Source organism: Symphalangus syndactylus, chromosome 8, assembly GCF_028878055.3.
Source record: "Symphalangus syndactylus isolate Jambi chromosome 8, NHGRI_mSymSyn1-v2.1_pri, whole genome shotgun sequence".
In the NCBI taxonomy this organism is placed as follows: Eukaryota; Metazoa; Chordata; class Mammalia; order Primates; family Hylobatidae; genus Symphalangus; species Symphalangus syndactylus.
Genome location: NC_072430.2, coordinates 94,805,474 through 94,828,587, shown reverse-complemented (window position 1 = coordinate 94,828,587; position 23,114 = coordinate 94,805,474). Strand labels below are relative to the sequence as shown.

Genomic DNA, 23,114 nt, shown 5'->3' with positions numbered 1-23,114 from the left:
TTCCTCTACTCCAGCTTGGATCTTGTACACTCTCTTTGGTCTGTTATTTCTTGCTGCCTGCAGGACAGCCCTACTCACATATACCAATGACCCCAAAACTGAACTGTCTGACACAAAGTATTATTGAGCACCAAACTCCCTTTCTTTCCTTTCTTTCCTAAATTCTTTTTTGGAAAGCAATGCTACTATTCTTTTCGCTAGGGTCACAACCATTAATTCTTTTTCTCCAATTGGTCGATATGTTCCTTTCTCATGAGCTGGACAATTAACCTGTCATCAAATCCTGCCACTTCATCATCAACAATTTCTGTCTTCCTTTATTAGACGTGAGTGTCCCTAACGGGCAGTTCCTAACACTGTGCCTGGGCATTTTTAAGCAGGTGGCTTAACAAATGCTTGCTAAATGAATGAATGATTGAATGATTGCATATCCTTCACTCTTGTTCCCCTTGGTCTTTATTGTCACTGCTCAAGTTTGACCACCTGAAGGGTGAACAACTGCAACAGCTTCCTAGTCACTGCCTCCACATAACATAGCCAGAATCAAGCCCTTTGGGGGCATCTTGGAACAGCTTATAAACCTTAAAATATTAGCTGAGCACGGTAGCGCACCCCTGCAGTCCCAGCTATTCAGGAGGCTGAGGTGAGAGGATTGCTTGGGCCCAGGAGGCAGAGGTTACAGCGAGCCAAGATTGCAACACTGCACTCGAGGCTGGGCAAGAGAACAATACCCTGTCTCAAAAAACAAAAACAAACAAAACAACTTCTAATTGCTTCCCAGATTGAATGAGAACTTTGTATGAGTTGCAAAGGATTTCATTTAGTAGGCATTCTTTTCTAGATGTTTTATATCTAATTAAACTTTTATTTGAATTTTCTGCTTTAGTCCATTACATTTTCCAGTGGTATTGGAATGTGGCTTTTCTGCTTCCCAACCTGGGCCTTTCAGACATGCTAATCCCAAAGCCGCGCAATGCCCTTTCACTTCTCCGCTTGAGTAGCTGCCTTCAGAATGGCTTGATGTTTACTTTCTTTGGGAAGCCTCTGCTGCAGTCTAGACACCACTAACAACCAGCTGATCAGTACTCACATATGGCCTAGTTCTTTCCACATGTGTGTATTCAAGCTTTATCTATATTTACCATGTAAAATGTCTACACATAGTACAGGCCACTCAGTTCAAAGGATATTTGACAGGATCGGGTGCTCATGGACAAGTGACCGGCCCAAGATCCTACTACTAGTTGTGGAATAACTATTATCTCTTGAGACGTCTGTTTTCTCATCTGCAAAATGGGGGTGATAAGTACCTCCTGGAGTTGCAGAGGATTACATGTAAAGCAGTTGGCCCAATGTGGATTTGTTATATGGCACTACCTACCAGATTAAGAATATAAGCCTGAGTTTTAAATCTTTTGCTTTGCAAGGCAGAACTAGATCCTGTCTTTTAAATAAGGAATCATACAAAAAGTGACTTCCCTTATAAGCCAGCTGTCACATACCTGTGACATGAAATGGAAAAGTCTTGAGAAATGGAATCCTTTCTTCTCACTTTTAAATATTAAAATATATTAAAATTGTTCTTCTCTTTGAATAAATTACGTAACCTCTAATTAATTTCCCCTTTAATGTTAATTTTTAAAGTGGAAATTGCCTTTTATTATCCTAAGAATTGGAATCAAGTACCTGGCTGTACCTGCGATGTCCCTATCTCACTATACAAATTTTTCTGTTGCCTTCTCACCAATAAAAATCAGAAAGATGTGGTCCAATTTGAAAGTTAGCCAATATATGCAAAAGAAACACACAAAAGTCAATGTATGAGCATTTTCTGATGATGGAGACATTGGTTGAATTCAAAAAGAAAATGAATGACCTAGTTCATTTTAACTGCTGATGAAAAACATGCTTACATTATGTCGTCAGGGATCTGGGGGTGGAAAATACATATTTTTGGGGGGAAAAATAATGAAAACAATGAGACTCTGAAGAGCCTACAGTGTAAGAACATGCTACCAAAAAAATCACTTTGTCTTTTGGGAAGGATAATAGCAGGGTATGGTGGGTGCTAGACCACAGATGTTTGGTTTAACAGTTCACAGTCGAAGACGATAGGTAGTCTCAGAAAATTATAAAATGTCTCTGCTGAAACAGTTACCAGTAAGATTCCACCTACGTATGCACTACTTAACTAGCTTCCTACATACTGCAGCCTAAGTGACCTACCAATATAGGGTGTTTGTGACAGTTACGAGAGAATGGCCATGCTTGCTTGGGATTATGTGTGGGTGTTGAACATGGCACTTTAAACAAATTTATGAGGTGCAAGCTTTTAATGCAAAGATGACTCATAAGGTTTCAGAATGTGTACATATGAAGCACATTCTAATTTATACCATCACTAGTGCTCACCCACAGCAAAACTAGGCTAGGTTGATTACCAAATTGTTTGGACTGACAGGAAATTCACAAAATTTGTCACTCTTAGTGAGAAAAATTATTGGGTTCATGATTTTAACGTGTGGCACTACCATCTTGAACCAATGTGATGTACTTAATCTACATTTTGCAACATTATGTTTTGATGGCAACATTCAACTATCACTACTTCTCAGAGACTGTGAAGAAGCTGATTCTTTTAATAAGTTAGAATGGAAAACTTAAATAGAACTGTATAATAAAGCAAACATTTCAATAGAAACTTCTAAAACTTAAAACTGTATTTAGGTAGGTTTCTCGATTTACATAAATGTAGCATAATGCTCCGTGCAGAGGAAATTTTTTAAACATTTTACTGAAAGTTATTCTTTATTAAGATATTTAATAACTAAATTGACTAAACTGCACCAAATATAAAGTCAACAAAAATTAGGAGAGGTAATTTCCCACTTTAGTGTCTTAACTTGATTGTGGTATCAGTATACAATGTACTGGTATAAAAAACCATCATCTTGTATACTTCAATATCTTTTTGTCAAATATTTTAAAATTAAAAGAATAAAATGGAAAAATAATGGTAACTAAGGATTTCATATGGATGTTGAAATAAGAACTAAGATTACTATTTTATGAGTCTGATGTTCCTTGAGGGTTTTACCCCAATTGCTGAAAAAAAAAACAAAACTTATTAAAAATTCCTTTAAGATGAAGTGGTAGAAGCCAGACCTTTAACATTATTGGAGCAATACTTTGAAAGTAAATCACTTAGCAGTCAGAATAACAATTTGGAAATTGTGACCAAATAGTCAAACACAGCTGGGAGACCTAGAATTCAACAGGACATCGTTTTAACACTTAAGAATTGTGTGACCTAACAGATGGGAAGACTGTAAAAGAGTAAGGCTTAATTAACCAACTTTGTAAACACAACCAGTTCACAGTTCCCTTAAAAGTGATTAAGATTTGCTAAACTTAGAAAGTAAAGATTTGTAAGCTGAACTTAACCTTAAGCACAATATATTTTTGCATTGTAACTCTAATAAGTTGATTATGAACTTAAAAAATAAATTTCTGATTAGGCTTTTCTGCACAAAAAATAAAGAACACCTTTGAGGTGATCACAAAAAAAAAATGTCATAGGTCAGCAGAAACATGCCAAAGATTTTTTTTTTTTTTTTTTTTGAGACGGAGTCTTGCACTGTTGCCCAGGCTGGAGTGCAGTGGCACGATCTCGGCTCACTCCAAGCTCTGCCTCCCGACTTCACGCCATTCTCCTGCCTCACCCTCCCGAGTAGTTGGGACTACAGGTGCCTGCCACCATGCCCGGCTAATTTTTTTGTTTTTTTTTTTTTAGTAGAGACAGGGTTTCACCATGTTAGCCAGGATGGTCTTGATCTCCTGACCTCGTGATCTGCCCGCCTCAGCCTCCCAAAGATGTTTTAAAGGTTTAACTGTTGCATACTCAGAAAGTAAGAAAAATCCTAGCTCCAGCATTTTGCTTTTGATCACTTCTACATGAAATAAAAAATTGTCTTACAGGATCACTATGGACATAGTTAACAGTAAGATTTTTGATATTAAATTGTATTTACAATAAAAATGTCAGGCATTGGATCATTCTTTTATTAACTTTGGAGGCCTACTTACAAATTTCATTTATGAGGACACCCACAGATAAGAAGCTTGCATTCCCTGAAACACCACCCATGCACAGCTGGACCATACGGTGGCTTTTAGTAAAAGAGCAACTATCGTATTTGGTCATTCAAGCTGTTACAAACATACAAGGTTTGTTCAATTCTAACTTCAGCTACTTACTAACTGAATTCATTTCCTAAAAGAGGCAGACCTTCTGGCTTCATCAGGTTGGTTAATACCTTGGTTTTCTTTTGAAGACTCGATGTAGTATATTAAGTCACAAGCAAAATGGGCATTGTGTTAATACTTAACCATTTGAGACCCAAGTGGACAGACCATAAGTTAGGAAATCCCCTGCATATTTAGCTTTTAAGTCTTAAATAGTGTCAACTATAGTTGTAAAGGTACACTAGGTGCTAGTAGTCTCATAATTACCAAATCCTAAAGCTTTTACCCAAGTGGTTTCACTAAATAAGGACAGATGAAAAGCACCTTTCCCCGCTGCCTTTTGACAGATTTAGTGGATCTTCAAAGGAATGATTACCCAGGCAAGCAGATCTAACTGCCATGCAGTTTCAAAATAAAATTGCAGTAATTTAACAACAACAAAAAAAACAAAAAAAAGCAGCCTCAAAGTGAAATGTACTGCCACTATGGCTTTTTATCAAATTCTACCTCTGAATGTTTTCAGTCCTGGCCGATCTCTTCTGAATCTCACTCACTAAATGTGCTTTCTCTCACCTGTAAAGTGCCTGCTACCATAATGTCTGCCTAATACACAATGCACTTAAATGTCAGCTCCTCATCTCAATATGTAAGGCACTGAAATTTTTATGTGAGTGGTATTAGTTCCTATCCAACTAGGTTTTGGGCAAGGATCATATATTTCGTTTGTGACCTTTACCTCTTCCCTGGCACCTAGCACAGTGCTTGGCACACTGATGATCTTCATTAATCTACAGAACTCATCAATACTTGTTGAAAGGCTCTTCCTGGTTCTTTACTACAAGTTAGCTCAATTTCATACAATTGACTCATAACACTGAACCCAAATCACATTAATATTATACATATATGTATTATAGATGTTAAATCCTAATGTTCCTTTTATTAATAGTTAGAAATGGTGGAGTTTTAAAAATGTCTTCATAAACTTCTACATAAATGAGAATATAAATTGACCTCTCTCTGCCAGACCAGAGTCTACTGAGAATCTGTTTACCAAATGATTTTTCAGAAATGACGGTAGCTGACAATATTTAGTCCCAACTGAAGACGTTAAGTTCTTGTCCTCTAATACTGAAACCCAGCTTAAATAAGCAGATAAGCGAGGCAGAGTGGGTTAATATTAGTCACTGGAAAACTGCTATGTAGAAAATGCTATAAGCATAAATGTGTGAGGCACAGAAAATCTTTATTGCCACAGGAAGCAAGTGCATTCGTCCCACCTCACCAACAGCTTGAAGAGTCACAAAAACGTGGACATCGCACAATAAAGTGTAAGAGACTCAGGGAGAAATGGTCCCTTGGACTACATTGGCTGTAATACTGAGGTAACCAATTGACCTTGTTCAGTGAAAATACCTCTAACAAAATGAAAAAATCAACTAGTTATAACTTCCAATTCACATATACAATTCAAATAAAAATATATATTATTTGCTTTAATGTATAGCAAGTTTAATACATTAGTGTTTACAAAATAAAAACTGTATTCTACTGAAATTTTTCTTGTGCTTCCACCTTATCACTAAGCTTGAAAGACTAGAAACATAAGATAGTTAAGGAAACTTATTATGAATTTAAAGATGCAATTTGTGGGTCCACAACGAATGGATAAATATTGGAAGTTGGAAGATTACTGCATCTTTTAAAATTGTGGCTTATGAAAATCTACAAACTTGACTGTAAGACACAATTTAAAAAAAAATGTTTCAAAATAGATTAGAATACAGGAAACGTTTCATGAAACTACTGAGATACTAACCAGTGCTATGGCTAATATTAAAAACTGAACAGTCTATTGAAATCGTACTCATACTATTTCTACACACAGTGAACAATACAACCACAATAATCAACCTCAAGCTAGCAACAAAGTTGCAAGGTCCATAAGAAGCTTCTTCAGTGAGCAAAACACTATGGTATAATTAAAACATTTAGGAAGGGGAAAAAAGCCTTTTAACAGTATAAAAGTTGTTTACTGGTGTTTCCTACTGTAAAGTACTTCTACAAATTAAAATGAAGAAGCAATTTATATACGTGACAGTGATCTGAGACTACAGTGCAGACATTTCATCTAACATTTGGCTGACAAATTTTAGTGTAACAGATTATGACTTAATATTTTTTACAGTTATGATCTAGAGCAGAACTAAAAACAAACACATACTCTCTTACACTCGAGTCAATACACTCTTCTCAGTAATATCTGGGTTTAGATGCATCTGTAGGAAGTAGGTAAAGCTGTCAGTTATCTTCTCTTAAACCAACAGAAAAAAACGTATATTGGCAGATGTATGTTTTTTACCATTATGAATTCCAATGTGAAATTCTCATAAGTATGCAAGTACATTATTAACATGTAAGCACACTCCCATATATATGCACATGGTCCATTAATTAAATCTGGGGAACTAAAAACATACTGTCAAGTTAAAATAAATTTTAAGAAAAAACTGCATTCATAAATCTCAAAGGTGTAGAAAAATGAAATCATAAAATAAATACTGAATATAGCTGTCACCTAAACTTCCATAGAAATATGCCTACAGATGTGGATGCAGTGATTGTCCACACTTGTGATGGCTGGGTGGGAAGACATTCCCTAGTGAAAGCATCTAGTCTGACTTCTCTACATAGAGAAGACTTTCTGGATATAAAATAGTACTTAATCTGTTACAGCCTTTGTTAACAGTCGCCATCTTTATAACATGTAGGGTTAACTTACTATGTCTTAATCTATTTAACACATTCTGAAATATCAATGTTTAAGTCAAAGCTTTTATACATGGGTCCACTTATTTCAAGTTCTCTGTCCAAGCAATAGCTTCCTATCTTTGAAACATCTTAAGTAGCTATTAATACAATCTAGGTCAACTAGTTTAAGATATATATTCTACTCTATTGCTCATCTTCTTAACTTTCCTCCACTCAAGTATTTATTGTGTAAATGTGCATTGATAACCAGATGTTATATGAGTGAATGCTAAAAATTTCCTGTTAAACAAAATCAGTTTTATCAAATATTAAATCCACAATATTTTCCTTGGCTTAAACTGAGTATTTGCTTTCTAGTTTTCCATAATCATTGCAATCTTGCCAATAACTACATCACTTAAGCTTTCTTTTTCACAACTGCAGGCAAAGATTCTAAACTCTGACATATATTTACGTTTAACACACAAAGTAGACAACAAAATTTCAAGTAAAATAAACTGTATCCACATCTATTAGACCAAACAGGTCTCAACATCTAGATTTTACTTCTATAAATTACACAAATACATTGTACATTCTTAAATAATGAATGCTTACAATATTGATTTGTAAGCCTTTCCATATAAAATGACTTAACACAGGAATGTGAATGAATCAATATTACTGTTATAGATTGCAACACTCTTGATTTTCTCTTTTGTGGCTGTTGTTTTATCTTCCTGGTTTCCGCAGACTACCGTACCAGTCCTTTTGCTTTGGCTATGAAATCTGTTTGAGCTGAATGAGGCAACACTGGTTATTAAGGCTTATTTCTATGATGGAGTATTATCCTTAAATCTGATGCCATTTCCAGAGAACGGTGAGAGAAATCACAGCTATCTTGAATCTTCAGGCTCTGTTTTGATGACTTTCTTTTCTAAGGTAAAAGCTGAATGAGGGTAGTCTTTCAAAATCCCAAGGCTCTCTACATAAAAATGGAAACAAAGTGAGTTGATATTTTAAATCAATGGACTACAAAAATCAAACAAGGTTTTAAAACAAACCCCCAAACTCCATACCAAATAGTATCAACTATTCATGATTCTGTAATTCCATATAAAATTTTTGTTCATAGAGCTGTTAAGAGCTTGGATTCTGGATTTAAATTTCAACTCTGCCAATTACTAGCTGTATACATCTCTGGGCAAGTTATACACCTCTCTAAGCCTTAGTGTCTTCATTTATAAAATGGGAATAGTATCTACATAAAGTGGCATCAAAGTTAAATAATGAAATGCACATAAAACATTTAGCATACAGAATATATTAATTTTTATTTAATGCTTGATCCAACATGATAAATATATAAAAGGAAGCTGATTATTCATATATAACTGTTACTGGTTAAAATATTTACCATCAATGAAGGAATCAGACTGAAAAATATCTTCATAACCTGGGAACTATTTTTTAAAGTTCTTCCGACAATGACATATTAAGGTGGGAGAAATAGGGATAAAATAATGAACATCTTTTCATAAGAAATCATTCCATGGAGTTCTATGTGTACAGTTATTTCAACTATACACAAACACTACAGAATAACAATCAAATGTAACCTTTATGTAAAGTACAAATACTGGGAGATATGTACACACACATATACATGCAAACGTTCATATCACATACACTCACACCTTGGATTCTAGAAAGTAATCAATACTAATAGCTTATCTGAAATTAAATAGCTGAATTTATGAATCCTCTCTATCTAAACAGAAGGGGATTTTAAGTTCCGCGAAAGAGTAATAAAAAAAAGTAGCTACTATTTATTGAATTCCTGCTGGCTGGAATAGATAGTGTACAATGCAGGTACACTATCTTGTTTAATCCTCATAACTACCCTACGAGGTAGAAATTACTTCTCTTTTACAGATGAAGCAACTGAAGGACGGGTACTTAAGCAACTCAGTCAGGGTCACTCAGTCAAGTATCGGTGCTAAGATCTGGACCAAGGCTTGCACTATATGAAACCTGTATTATTTCTATTCAGTTAAAAATAAAGAAAAAGGCGGCCGGGCACGGTGGCTCACACCTGTAATCCCAACACTTTGTGGGGCCAAGGCGGGCGGATCAGGAGGTCAGGAGATTGAGACCACAGTGAAACTCCGTCTCTACTAAAAATACAAAAAATTAGCCGGGCGCAGTGGCGGGCACTTGTAGTCCCAGCTACTCGGGAGGCTGAGGCAGGAAAATGGCGTAAACCCGGGAGGAGGAGCCTCCAGTGAGCCGAGATTGCGCCACTGCACTCCAGGCTGGGCGAGAGAGCGAGACTCCATCTCAAAAAACGAAAAGAAAGAAAGAAAAGAAAAGAAAGAAAGGAAAGAAGGGAAAGAAGAAAGAAAGAGAAAGAAAGAGAGAGAAAGAGAAAGAGAAAAAGAAAAAAAGAAAAGAAAAAGAAAGAAAAAGAAAGAAAGAAAGAAAGAAAGAAAGAAAGAAAGAAAGAAAGAAAGAAAAGAAAGAAAGAAAGAGAAAGGCAGGCTTTTTCAGGCATTTCTTCATTCGGTTCTACATAAAAACCTAGATCAATTATATCTCTATGAAATATATCTCCATGAAATATGTAAATATGCCCCATGATGAGACACATGATCAATGTAATTGGAGTATTCCTGTTATATAGAGTCTTCTAAGGAATATAAATTGGTAAGAAGTTGTTTTTTGTTCGTTTTCAAAAAAACTTTAAAGAATAGATCACTTTTTTTGTGTTATGGAAAACATAAGACCAGGATGTCATCTTTTTAGGATAATTTCAATTTCTCAACCTCCCTTTGACATTATTAAAATGGCTACAATCATGTATGCAATAGCACGCTTTAAAGTCACAGCACCAGAACATTATTTAGAACTTGTCTTTTTAGCATCTGCTACCAAGAGTATGATCTAAAATTGAAAGACATAAATGCTTTTGATAACACTTTTTTTCTAGTAAATACATAATTCATCCTATCTAGATAACAGATGTAAAGTCAGGTTTAATCCTAATGCTTGTAAAACTACATTTCCTGCTGACTTACAATGCAAATTTGGAGCTGTTTATTTGGCTTTAGCTACCTCATCTATAAAATCAGTGACTTTGATTAAGTGACTCCTAAAGTTACTTTAACTCAAAGACTTGAATGATAATAGATTCTTTCAAATTGTGCTGGTCTCTAATGCTTTAACTAGGTCTAACTCACTTTACTTGGATAAAAATATGTAAATATCTAACTATGATAAGGAGCTGCTCATCCTTTTATGGAATTCAGTTTACTTTTGAAATATGGGTATCAACTCCAAAATACATCTGCATGAAAAGTCTAGATTTTGATACACAAGGTTTTCTCAGTGTCAAACATGTAGTCCATCAATTTCATATTATGTTATTGCCAAAAATGGTAGTAACACAACTCAAACCAGCTATTATTAAACTTTCATATAAACATCACCATTCATATAATGGCTAATCAAAGTAATCTCAACTTTCATGAGTTTTCCCTGTCATTGTTCGGAATATGAAGTTTGCAAAAAGACTAGTGAGAGCAGCCAGCGTTATGGCAATCTATCACTTCCAAGGGGAGAAAAACTGACAATTGAGCATCCCTTATCCAAAATGCCTGGGACAAGGAAGTGCTATGGATTTTGAGTTTTTTCAGATTTTGGACTATTTGCATTATACTAAAGGTTCAGCATACCAAATCTGAAATGTTCTAATGCGGGTTTCCTTTGAGTGTCATTCTGACACTCAAAAAATTTTGGATCCTGGAGCATTTCGAATTTTCCAGTTAGGGATACTCAACCTGTAGGAACACTGTCAGTAATGACATTTTTTTTTTTTTTTTTTTTTTTTGGGAATAGGAGAACAGAATTTAAAGATGCTTTTATTCAAGTGTTACCCTCTCATCATATAGCACATTCTCACCTGATGAGTGGGACTTTGCCTCACTGGGGTAAAGTCTGCTCAGCTCCCCATCCACCACAAAATGATGGGGTTGTCTGTTCTGTAAATTAGGCATTCGGAGATTCAAAGGTCTTTCTCCTAATGAAAAGAAAAAAGAAATATGCATAATATTAAAAACACACAATGATCTTTCTTAAAAATAAATTTTCAAAAATTGCGTGAACACTCCTTAGGAAAAAAGTGAGGAAAGTCAACAAGCACTGAAGAATTTAAATAAGACTTGGAAAAAACATTTTAAATAATAATTTAAGAGGAAAATGGCAAGTCATTTCATGCCAGTCCCAAGGTTTACAATTCTGCCAGGATATTTTTAAGAGCTAAACAAAAGACTGAGAATTCCTGTGAGCCTTCCAGTTTTGGCATATAATACATCTCCTCTATAAGGCATTTTCTTACTAGTGCAACCATTTTACCAAGGCATGTCATTTATCATATAATAACAAGTACTAGAAAGACAGAGAAGGCTTCAAGCCAATTAAAGATTTAAAAAAAAAAAACTACAGCAAAATCCATGAAAAAACAGATTTAGCACAAATATGGGAAAAAATTATACACCCAATCATGTTGTCATGTACTGAAATCCATCACATTAGCAAATTGTCACCCCACACTGAATTATCCCACAAATTAGAGTCACCAAATCTTTAATAATTGCCTTTGCTTCTTAACTGTTAAGGATAATTGGAGAAGTTAAACAAGACCTCAACTCAAAGGTTCCCATAATATTTTTAAAAGGAAGAACTTTCTTCTCTTCCAGTACTCTGATCTGTTGACACATGTAATACTTCAGTCCATGGCTGGAGAATCCTTGTTAAGAGGGTATTCTTACCTAGAAATCCTTTTTTTTTTTTTTTTTCCAATAATAACCACTCTCTAGAAAAGTATAACAATAATATATAAAAAGGAGGCACTATAAAATTATTTTTTTCTTCAAACACTTATTACTATTTGAAACTAGAGGATATATTTATATACTTATAACCTGTACATCTCCCTCCATACTACAGTGTAAGCTCCAGGTAAACAGGGATTTGTTCCCTGCTGCATCTTCAGTGCCTAGGAGAGTGCCTGGCACATAGGAAATGCTAAAATATAAAATGCCTGTTGATTGGGTGAATAACAATGACTTGGGATTTTCCTTATGTGAGGATGTGAAAAGAATGAAGTACTTTTTAGAATGGTAAAAACACTGACGAATCACATGGCTTTCTAAACCTGAGCCGTACTCTGTCATAACACTTTAGATGCAGTTACCATATTCTCTTAAGAACCAAATGTTGTAAATTTCACAAACTTGTTTTTGAAGTCTAAAAAAATATGAAGTTTTGGTCATTTAAAAAGGATAAACATCTCTCCCGGAATCTGCTTCTTTGGGGAAAATAATCTGTACTGTTGACATCTCACACTCCCACCAACCCCTACAAAATAATACATGTCAATCTCAGGTGCCAACTGCTTAAAGATTAAAAAATTTACAAATTAAAATTTGCAGGGTAAATTATCTCCTTTTTAGAAAAATGAATTTAAAAATTCTTGATAATAATTTTGATGAGATAATTTTGATAGGAGAACCTGTAAAATAATCTCTACAAAATATCATAATCTAAAAATCAGCCACTGTCTTCTGTTTCTCTTTGAAGTGCACATAGTGGCCCTAAAGGCGTAGGATATTCTAAATATGTACCTTGTCCATCTGAGTTATCAGAAGTCAAGCCGTTAGGACTGTGCTCTTCTGAGCTCTGCCTGTAAAGCCCTGCAGACAACCTCCTCTCGGCATGCTGCAGTCTCTCATAGCCAGCTTGGTTGCAAAGGAACTCCATCTGCTTTGCCATCACCTTTTCAGGCTGCTAGTAAGTAAAGCAAAAATCAAATCAGTAACTGAAACATTCTAGATTTTTTAATGGTTTAAAGATGCCAATTTCAGACTCCAGCAAATATATTTAGTATTCATTAAAATTAGTTCACACTTCATGTGGTATACAAATTCCATAAATATGCATAGATGTCTATATCATCATGTTAAAACATAAAAGGCTGGATATTGTACAAAAGATAAAAGCTTTCTTCTCAATTCTTTCAAGGGAATTCCATGTCAGCTCAAAAGCAACATAACCTTAGCTTTGTTTTCCAAGGTACTAAGTCCTTTAAAGGATTTTTTAAAACAGAAATCTAAAAGCAACAGCAACATCTGCTATAAACTACTTCTAACACTTGGGGCGAAATCTTGGCATTTTTATTTTAGGATCTGGCAGTACACAGACTCTGATATGATGACAATATGTTTGGGGGAGAAAAGGTGTAAAACGGCTGTCTAGAAGAACAAGACAAACACACTTCCCACTAAAATTAAACAATGTAAATTATGCAGAAAAACATCAGTGCCAATAAGCATCTTCACCTTCATCATGAAATGAAACTGCAGTATTTCACAACCAATCATAAAAAGGCAGATTTTAAATATACGATTAGTCAGCTGACATATAAATTTATCTCTGCATGTGTTTTATAAGTTCCTTTTCAATGCACTGCTCTAAATTACTTATATGTGATATTCAGAGCAGTGTATTTGTGATATTTTGCCAAGGAGATAATAGTCAAAATGCATAGATATGAATCACTACCATGCTATATAAGAGAGTAGGACAAGAAAGCTGCTATATAAAATTGGTTACAAAAAGCCCTGATTCACAATGTAAAAATCAATAGGTAAAATATATTAATTCACAGAATAAACATGATAAACACTTACATTATTTTTCTGAGTGCATATAAACCAAATCAAAAGTAACTACAACTTCATTTCATTTGAACTTGTTACTAAATTGACAAAATTTAAATAAGCATATCTGAGGTAAAAAATGTATTTTTCATCCTAACATGAAAAAAACAAAACTTAGCAGTACTAAATTTGATCAAAAGCAACTTATTACAAGGAAGCTGTTCAACAGGAATAAAAGCTTACAGTGCTTTCTAAAAGATGATGTTTGCAGAAAGCATTTTAAAATTTTAATTTCAGTATACAGACAAAATTAAATAACTTAATGGCCAAAGCACCTGAAACCACATACTCATTTAATAGTTTTTCAATAAATATGAATTTAAAAGATTTAACAATAATTACAATGTTGACTATTAATATTTTATTGAGAACTAGTATTATTTTATCTCAGAGTTGTATTACACACAGCCATGGTCAACATGGCTGGTTTTCCTGATTATCAAACTGTTTAAGTTTTCTTGAGTAGAGAATCTGTCTCACTTCCTACAAAACTACAAGAATAAATAAGTAGCACCATATCAGATTCCGTTCATAAACTGAATCAAACCAAGTTGTTATTGCTCTCATGCTCTCATGTTGATACAGCTGTGGCTCAGATGATGTTTTAAAAAACAAACGGAAATAAAAAGTCAGGCCTCAGATACTTAAAACTGAAGCTAGTTGAAGTAGTCATTTATTTTTTAACCTTCAGATACTATTATGACATAATAACTGGGAGTTTATGTTACCTGTGAACTAAGAGCTGCAAGTTCTTCACTCTTAGCTCTAGCCTGCTGGAAGAGCGTTTGCACAGAATCCTGGAAATCTGGAAACCCATCCTGTGGGTCAAATAAGAAAGCCTTTATATTTAGAGTTTGTAAATAATAAAATATTATCAAAAACTTGAAAATAAAGCAAACTCTTAATCTCACTACCTGAATAATCATGATTAAGATTTTAATGGTTATAAATCTTTCACTGGTTATAAAATATTTCATTTCAGCCTTTTATGAAACATACATTATTTTCTACAGCTGTAACCTCAGTAGAAACATAAATAAGATGAAAAATGTCATCATCCCTATTGTTTTACACTGGAAAGAAGGCTTTATAATCATTGATAATAATGGTTATATAACATTTCACCTAGGCTGGGTGTAGTGGCTCACGCCTGTAATCCCAGCACTTTGGGAGGCCAAGGTGTGCGGATCACCTGAGGTCAGGAGTTCGAGACCAGTCTGTCCAATATGGTAAAACCCTATCTCTACTAAAAAAAAAAAAAAAATTAGCTGGGAATGGTAGCACACGCCAGAAATCCCAGCTACTACAGAGGCTGGACAGCTACTTGGGAGGCTGAGGCATGAGAATCGCTTCAACCCAGGAGGCGGAGGTTGCAGTGAGCTGAGACTGCACCACTGCGCTCCAGCCTGGGTGACAAAGGGTGACAAAGTGAGATTCCGTCTCAAAAAAACAAAAAAAATACATAAAAAACATTTAACCTAGTGGGGGGTTTGACTAGCCACTATCCTCACACTGGACATTTTTTATTCTTTTCCTAATTTTTGGTTTTATGAAAAACACTGCAAAAATATTTTCATGGAGATAGCATTTTCGATAGCTTAGATTATCTACTACAAAAGATTCCCAGAAGCAGAATTACTGCAGAGATGATATTTTTGTGCCTTATGTACTTTCGCTAAACCTATAGGGGCCTTTACTAGTTTATCATACCACAAGCAATATATGACAATTTCCTTGTCAGCACTAAGAATTCTTGTTTTCTTAATTTATGCCAATTTATCTATACTTTTGATACTCAAAAATCATTTAATTTTTATATGCCTGTTTTATATGCTATAGTTGTACATACTTTTATTTTGCGATTTCAACTGCTGCTATAAAGTTTAGAGAAATTCTGCTTCATAAATTTGGTTCAGTACTCAAATCTACCCTCTAATTTTTCTAAAAGTTTGATTTGTTTTTCAAATTTAACCCTCTGACCTATTTGAAATTAATTTTGTTACATGAAATGTGGCTAACGATCCAAACTAAATGTTCTTTAAAGTGCTAACCAATAATCCCAACCTGAATTGCTCAAGGATTCCTTCATGTTGGCTTGTGATTTCTCCTTTATCATATCCTATGACAGGAAATGGAGCTTTGGAATTCGAAAGGCCTGTCACCACTCACTAGCTATCTGACCACCGGATGAGTAACTTAACCTTTCTGAACTTCGGTTTCCTCATAGGAAAATTGAGGATAGGAGAACCTATCTATTAGGACTGTTATGAGGACCAAATGAGATAAAGCAAGCGAGATAATGCCTTCAGCATGTAATAACTACTAAATAGGTATATCAATACATACTAAATTCCTATAATAAATAGGGCCTATCTGGGGGCACTGGACAATACTTCAACTTAAATTACTTCCATTTTATACTTGGTATTCCACTTGCTTTTTTCAAGGTTTTCTTTTTTTGACTGTTTATTGCTCATGATCATTATAACTACAAAATATCATGACAGCACGGTTTTAGTAACTTTAGTGAAACCTCCTAAAGGACTCCTCACAGAAATTAGCATTAACAATTAAACTCCAAAACATTATTTCTCCCCTTCTTTGATAAGCTATATATTTGCAGCAAAGGGCAAGTCCTTAAAAACCAAAGTTCTTACAATACACAGCAGAAAAAGATGTAATAATGTAATAATAACAAAATATTTTACCTTATTTGGGATATAAGATAGTGGTTCAAAAATTTTCCCCCATCAGGGTCTTTTCAATAAATTTCTCCACTGCAGATTTCTTTCAAATATTTTATCTATCAAAATACATTCCCCAAATAATAACTAATTTGCTATTTTTAAAATTCAAAGACATGATATAGAGCCAAGAGCTAATAAACTTAACGTCTTAAGATGGTCCTATGTAGCTTTATCATGGGCCAGTATGTTATTAGCACTTTTGAAGTGTTGAAAATAGCCACTCTTCTAGGTTTCTATGTTGGCTCACAGATGTGTATGGAACATAATCATAAAATAAGCTAAAATGAACTTCATATAAGTGTATACAGTCCAAGCTAAATCCAAAGTTCACTTTTTCTTAGCCATTCCAGTTTTCTTATAAATAAGTTTTCTTATTTATTTAGACTGAAAAATCCAACTTTCTCTTTAGCAAACCCCCACCCCACTGGAACTGCTTAAGTTCTCAAGTTCAGTGAGGTAAGTTAGAACAACTTCAATATGAGCGGTTATCATTTTCCAGGAGTCTACAATATACCAGTCCCTATGTTCTATATTTTATGTTCATTATTTCATTTAATCTTCATCACAGACAAGACTGGGTTTCCTTTTCTTTTTTACAGCTACAACACTAGCTTCTAAGCCTATGCTCAGTCCATAAATTCAAAGTTACTACCTTTATGAAACTCACAGGAACACAGGCATTTCTATAAACAGAAATTACAGCTCTGTTTTTCATAAGCTGAACGGGCTTTAACAGTATGACTTGCACTGAGTTCAAAACTGAACTCTACTACTTATTTGCTGTGATACTGGGTAGATTATTTCATCTCTCTGTGTCTATTTTCTCATCTATAAAATAGGGATAACAATAGTACTTAACTTACAGAATCATTTTAAGGAAGCAGAAAATTCATGAAAAATACTTAACACAGTGCCTGGCCCATAGGAATTACTTGATAAATGTTTGTTACTGATATCTGTTAAGTTCATCCAAAAAGCCACCAGATTTAATCAGGGTAAAGCATGATACTAGGAAAAAAGAGCAATTTTATGGACAATTACAAAGTATTGACATCTTAGAGAAGGAAGAACTCAACATTTAATCTAAAATCAACCAGAGAATATTGAGCACATTCTTGGGGAACTATCTCAGTGAAAAGAACACTGGAAATCTAGAAACATGTGTTTATACATTCAACAAAAATGTCGCATCCACCCAGCTGATTCATACACTGTACTCAATATGGGAATGCAATGGCAAACAAGATGGCCATGCCTCAGGCGCTCCTGACAACACAGTCCAGGGAGGGAAATGGATGGAGACCGACAGCACAGCAGAGGGCGCTGTGGCAGAGCAGGCGTCCCAGAGGCCAGGGTGTCTAGGCTGAGAGTTCTAAAAGAAAGCAGCTGGTACAGACGCCGAGAGGCAAAAAGAACAGGGCACACTCTGGGAAGCCGGAAAATATTCAATATACACTGAAAATGAGGGAGTGGTGAGGGAAGGTGGAAACACAGGGCCAGATTCTGTAAGCCCTTGTAAACTATGTTAAGAATTTTAGATTTTATCTTAAATACAAAGAGAAGCCATTGAAAGTCTCAGGGAAGAGACTGATCGGATTTGCATTTCACAAAGCCCATCACATCTGAATGTGATGGGGAGAATGTACGCGGAGGAGGGGAGTTCAGGGTGGTGACAGGGACACTGGTTAGAGGGCTGCTGGTGAATGCCCAGCCCTGGACAGTGGCAGGTGCCACAGAAATAAGGCAACTGAGAGTTTGTGGTTATGACATTCTCTAGAATAAGGAACTCAAGATCACGAGGTCTGGGAGGGGCCAGAAGGCTGATGAATTCGGTTGAGCTCATTTGCTAGTGAGACCTCCGTGTGTAGATAAGCCAGGTAAGCAGGGACAGTGAGTTTGGAGCTTGGGGTAAAATCAAGGCTGGAGACCCAGATTAGAGGGTTACCAGTTCATCAGCAGAATCCAAGTGGAGTGCACCAATCAGAATCCCCATGAGCCCCAATGCCTCAATACTGTTTCTGGAAGAACTTGGAGGAGAAAGGTGTGATCTAGTCATTTCACATTAGGAACCAGCTGTGTGATCTCATGCAAAAAACTAAACCTCATTATTTCCAGTGATCCAAATTTTTAAATTAGGATTACACCACCTGTGTAACTGCCTACTGGAAGTTTGTGGGGATTAAATAAAGTAACGCAAATAAGTGAACCTTGGAAAAGTACACATTGCCATACAAATACATGGTGGCACTAAAGTCAGGATTATTCAACCATGAGAATACTGAAAAAGCTGGATGGGGTAACCTCAAACTCTACATGTGAAAGTTGCTAGAAAAGGGACACTATTCCACCATTAATAAAGATAAATAAAAGCCTAAAATAAGTAATAAATAACAATATCCAAAGTAATCAGTGATCTCTCTGCAACTGAGTACATTAGTCATTATTTACTCCTACAGTCTTGACAGTTCACTGTGGATGGAAAAACTACAAAATCGAGTAGCAATCACTGCATGTCACATAAAGTAGATTTAAAGTCCCCAAAATATATGACTTAGAAATAAAAGTAAGAACATTCCCAAGAAACCGCTCTCTTTCACATTAGGTGTGGTGCACAATTTCGTTATATGTCTCGTGAGCTTGTTTCCCAGGCACCAGCTAGGTGCACCATACTATGAGCGATCTATCTCCATGTCATATTTTTGGCTGATGCCATTAATCACAGTGTTTCCTTGCTGACGAGACTCTGGGTCTGATCACTGAGAAAATAAAAGCTATAGGACAGAGGCTGGTGCATGACCTAATTACTCTCATCCCATTGGTCTCCATCCCAACGCCTCCTCATCCTTTCTGCCGAACACTAGCAAGCTGCTTTAAAGCCACTGCTTAGCTGTCTCTAGATGACTTGTTACAGCAGATGTTCTCAACCCCACACGTGCATTTTCCTTTTTCCTAATCACACTTTCTGTATGAATAGCATATTGTAATGCTTCTGTTTTTCTCATCCAGAGGGGAAGAGTCTACGTCAAATTAGACCAGCTTTCTTTTCAACAAGCTTAGTAGCAGCGTAGGTGGATATTCTGAACCTCTTTCCTCCCCCTTCCTTGCTCTCCCACCCCCACCTTGCTGGAACTGCTAGCAGATGTTTCCTTTAGGTCTTTCTTCTTCAAGCCCCAATTCTCTGACTTCCTGGGCTCTATTAACAAACCTCATTTCTTTCATCCACTTATCTCTGAATGCTTTGCACCTCTGACTCCCACAGGGTCAAGAATGCTGTCATTTCCCATCTCTGCCCAGTCTCCAGCAATTTCAGCGAATGAAGAAAACTCAAATGAGAAATAGCACTCAGTCCAGTTAGTCAGCTGCCATCACCAGGTCTGAGACTGTAGCTTTATATATCCTTCCTCCCTTCTAAGATGTTACTTATAACATTGGAGTTAACAACAAATTTGTTCATGGAACTGAATGTGTTCTTAATGAAAAAGAAAGGTTACCAATTGAATTCACTTTTAACTAACATTTAAAAAAATTTAGGAGAAGACAAGAGAGCTAGGGACTTTGGCTCTTGATTTTTCATCTCCTTGAATGAGCTGTCAAGCCACCTTAAATATGTTCTTTCATAGGTAGGACATAAGGAAATGAAACTGATTTTTCTGATTTACTGTTTATCTTCCCAACGCAAGGTTTTTACTCATTGTAAACAATCAGCATATCAAATGAAAATTTCTTATATTTAAATATTTTGTAATTATTTGTTAAATTTTCTACTCAAAACTTGTAAATGTTTACTAGATAAAATTTCTTGGATTAGAAAATAATAACTGCCACTATCCACCCTTTTCAAAGACTACCAGTCCTGTACACATTTCGCCCTTCACACGGTACTAGGAGGAAAGGGATAATCCCAATAGTGTTTTTTTCACAGGTAAGATGCTTTGTGAATAATCATTAGCACCTAGGAAGGTGGTACTGCTTTGACATTCAGGAATCAGACATAGATAGGAAGCCCTGGCTCTGCTACTGGATAGCAGTTTGGCAACACAGGCGAAGATACTGAGCCTGTCTGGGTCTCTCCTTGGCTGTAAAATGGAAATCATAAAGCCTCCACATAGGTTAGACAAGAATGTTTGTGATAATGAATTCCAAATGTCTAGTAGGGACTGACACAAAATAAAAGCAATACAAAGTAGCGATTTTTACAATTGCCCCAGAATGAGAAGATTTAATTAGAAGATCTAATTTAAAAGATAAGAATAAACAAAATCTATTTTCATTTCAGCTGAAAGTGGACTCACAGAGGGCTGTTTTCCAGTGAACATGTTATTCATTCCGTCTAAGCAGAAGGATTCCCAACCTCACTAACTAGCTGAAGAAACGTTTCCTTAGAGATTTCATTCAAAATGGTAGGTTCCCTAAGGCACACCTAAGTTAGCAGGCGATCTTTTTCTCCATGTCCATCTCATATATTCTAGGAATTAAAGTTCAAAATCTGTTTTTTAATGTTTAACATACCCTGTAAGGAGGGACACTAGTTAAGGACAACAGATTATCTTGATTACTTCTATGCAATGTGTATACTGCTATTTTTTTTTTTAAATCAAATAAGTCACTAACTATCCTTTAAGGGAGAACAACCTACCACATAAATAAGAGCTTTCCAGGTAGAAAAATCAGACAAGTGAATGAATTAAAACTTCATTCCACCCAAGCCTTCATGTATACATCAGGAAAACACAGTATTTAGCAACGAAAGATCTTACTGAGCTTGAACAAAGCACTACTTGTATTAGTGTACCCTAATGCATTAATAATGACAAGCAAGAAAATGTTTCTCTTTCCTTTACATGTCAAATTATTTTGATGTCATTTTATCTGTTCAACATTACATTTATTTTTGTTCACTGTAAAAATTATGTTTTTAAGATGGAAAAAGCCAGCAATCTGGCACGTATGCTTATCGTTATAAAGGATTTTAGAACGCTTAAAGATTTGAAAAAAGAGAAAAACTTGTCTCATTAGTTTGGGCCTTGTAATTAAAAATCTGTTATACTTTAAAATGGGCTAAGCTTAAGTTTATTTGTACGTTGCTTAAAAACTTTTTTTGCTTTGAGACAAGGTTGTGCTCTGTTGCCTGGGCTGGAGTGCAGTGGTGCAGTGATTCTCCCACCTCAGCCTCCTGATTAGCTGGGACTACAGGCACATGCCATCATGCTTGGCTAATTTTTTAAGGATGGGGTTTTGCCATGTTGCCCAGGCTGGTCTCAAACTCCTGGACTCAAGCAATCTACCTGCCTCAGCCTCCCAAAGTGCTGGGATTACAGTCATAAGCCACCACGCCCAGCCTTGTATATTACTTTCTTTAAATAGAAAATAACAAGCTGAGAATCACAAGAGACTCAAATGAAATAAGAGAAGAAGTATGTTAAAAGAATTCTAAATTCTTTCTAGTTTTATTTATGAGGTCCTTTGTGTCAATCACATTCCCTAGACAAACTTACTATTCTCTAAACATGCTTAGTATTTTCTTACCTCTGTCTTTGCCCATGCTAGTCTATCTTTATAATGCCACCCCAATCCCCTCCCCACATCGCTACCTTTTGAAATTTTACCCTTCTTTAAAAAACCCAGCTCAAATTACACCTTCCCAATAGTCTCCCCTGATCTCTTCTCATACCAGAAATTCTCCCTCTCCCCAGAAGCCGTATAGAAGGTAGACATGAAGCACCAGTACTTGGTGAAAAGTTTTAAGGGAGTGGTAACTTTATACAGCCAGTACTATCTACCTCATAACAGCTTCCGGAAATAGTTCTGGTATCTCAAATTTGACTTATAGTACAGCACAGACAAGGATTCATACCAATACTATATATTTTGCAAAGGATTACACCATCTACATGTGTAGATATACATACACACAAGACACACACATGTTCAAGAGATACCGACGACCTGCAATACAGAAGTGCTTTTTAAGAAAGAGAAACAGAACAAAATTAAAAACAAACCAACAACAAAAAAGTGAGCCACTGTCCTAAATTCAAAGGTATAGTTACTAATTGTTTCTGGGAAGCAAAATCAAGAGTCTAGCGTCTATAAAAGCATTTAAAGAAGGCTGGGGCCGATTGTCGCTTGTCTTATTTAGGAAGGGTTAGAAGAGTTATTCACAGGAAAAAGAAACACTGATTATCTTAATTTTGAATCCAGAGCTGTTCAAGTGGCTTTGTGAACTCCAGTAAACCAATAAACTAACCATATAGAACTATAATTCAAGTATCTCTAGTGGAGTATATCTAAAGGAACAGAAAGGTCACATCTAATGTTACAGCCCAACACTTTGTGCTTCTAATAAGAAACTGAAAGCACTGTAATGAAATACAAGGCCTCTGAGAGGGTCAGAAAGACTTACCAATAAAGCTCATCAAGAAACAACTTCAGCTCAAACCGTCCATGAGATTCATGATCACAAATTTCAATATTGAATAGTGACCTCTAAAGCTAGACAAGTGTGGCTTAAATGTGAGCAGCCTGAATCATGATCACACTTAGGGCCAATGGTGAAAAACAGATAGAGATGTATTTCTAGCCTAGCAACTGA

The 23,114-nt window shown here is 35.7% G+C and overlaps 1 protein-coding gene across 10 annotated transcripts in view; it reads right to left on the bottom strand.

The window, feature by feature from the left end:
• Positions 1 to 5,472: 5,472 nt before the first annotated feature.
• The window catches only part of NAB1 (NGFI-A binding protein 1), a 45,025-nt gene continuing 27,383 nt past the window's right edge, over positions 5,473 to 23,114 (bottom strand). For 7 of the 10 annotated variants that reach the window (XM_063644830.1, XM_055290036.1, XM_063644828.1 and 4 more), the window contains 4 exons: positions 14,504 to 14,593; positions 12,681 to 12,843; positions 10,958 to 11,074; positions 5,473 to 7,981 (listed from right to left, as the gene is read on the bottom strand). In XM_063644830.1, coding sequence (XP_063500900.1) covers positions 7,893 to 7,981; positions 10,958 to 11,074; positions 12,681 to 12,843; positions 14,504 to 14,593 — 459 coding nt within the window. In that variant the 3' untranslated portion in view covers positions 5,473 to 7,892. The remainder of the gene's footprint in view (positions 7,982 to 10,957; positions 11,075 to 12,680; positions 12,844 to 14,503; positions 14,594 to 23,114) is intronic. The other 3 variants (XM_063644832.1, XM_063644827.1, XM_055290035.2) reach the window with 1 other exon arrangement.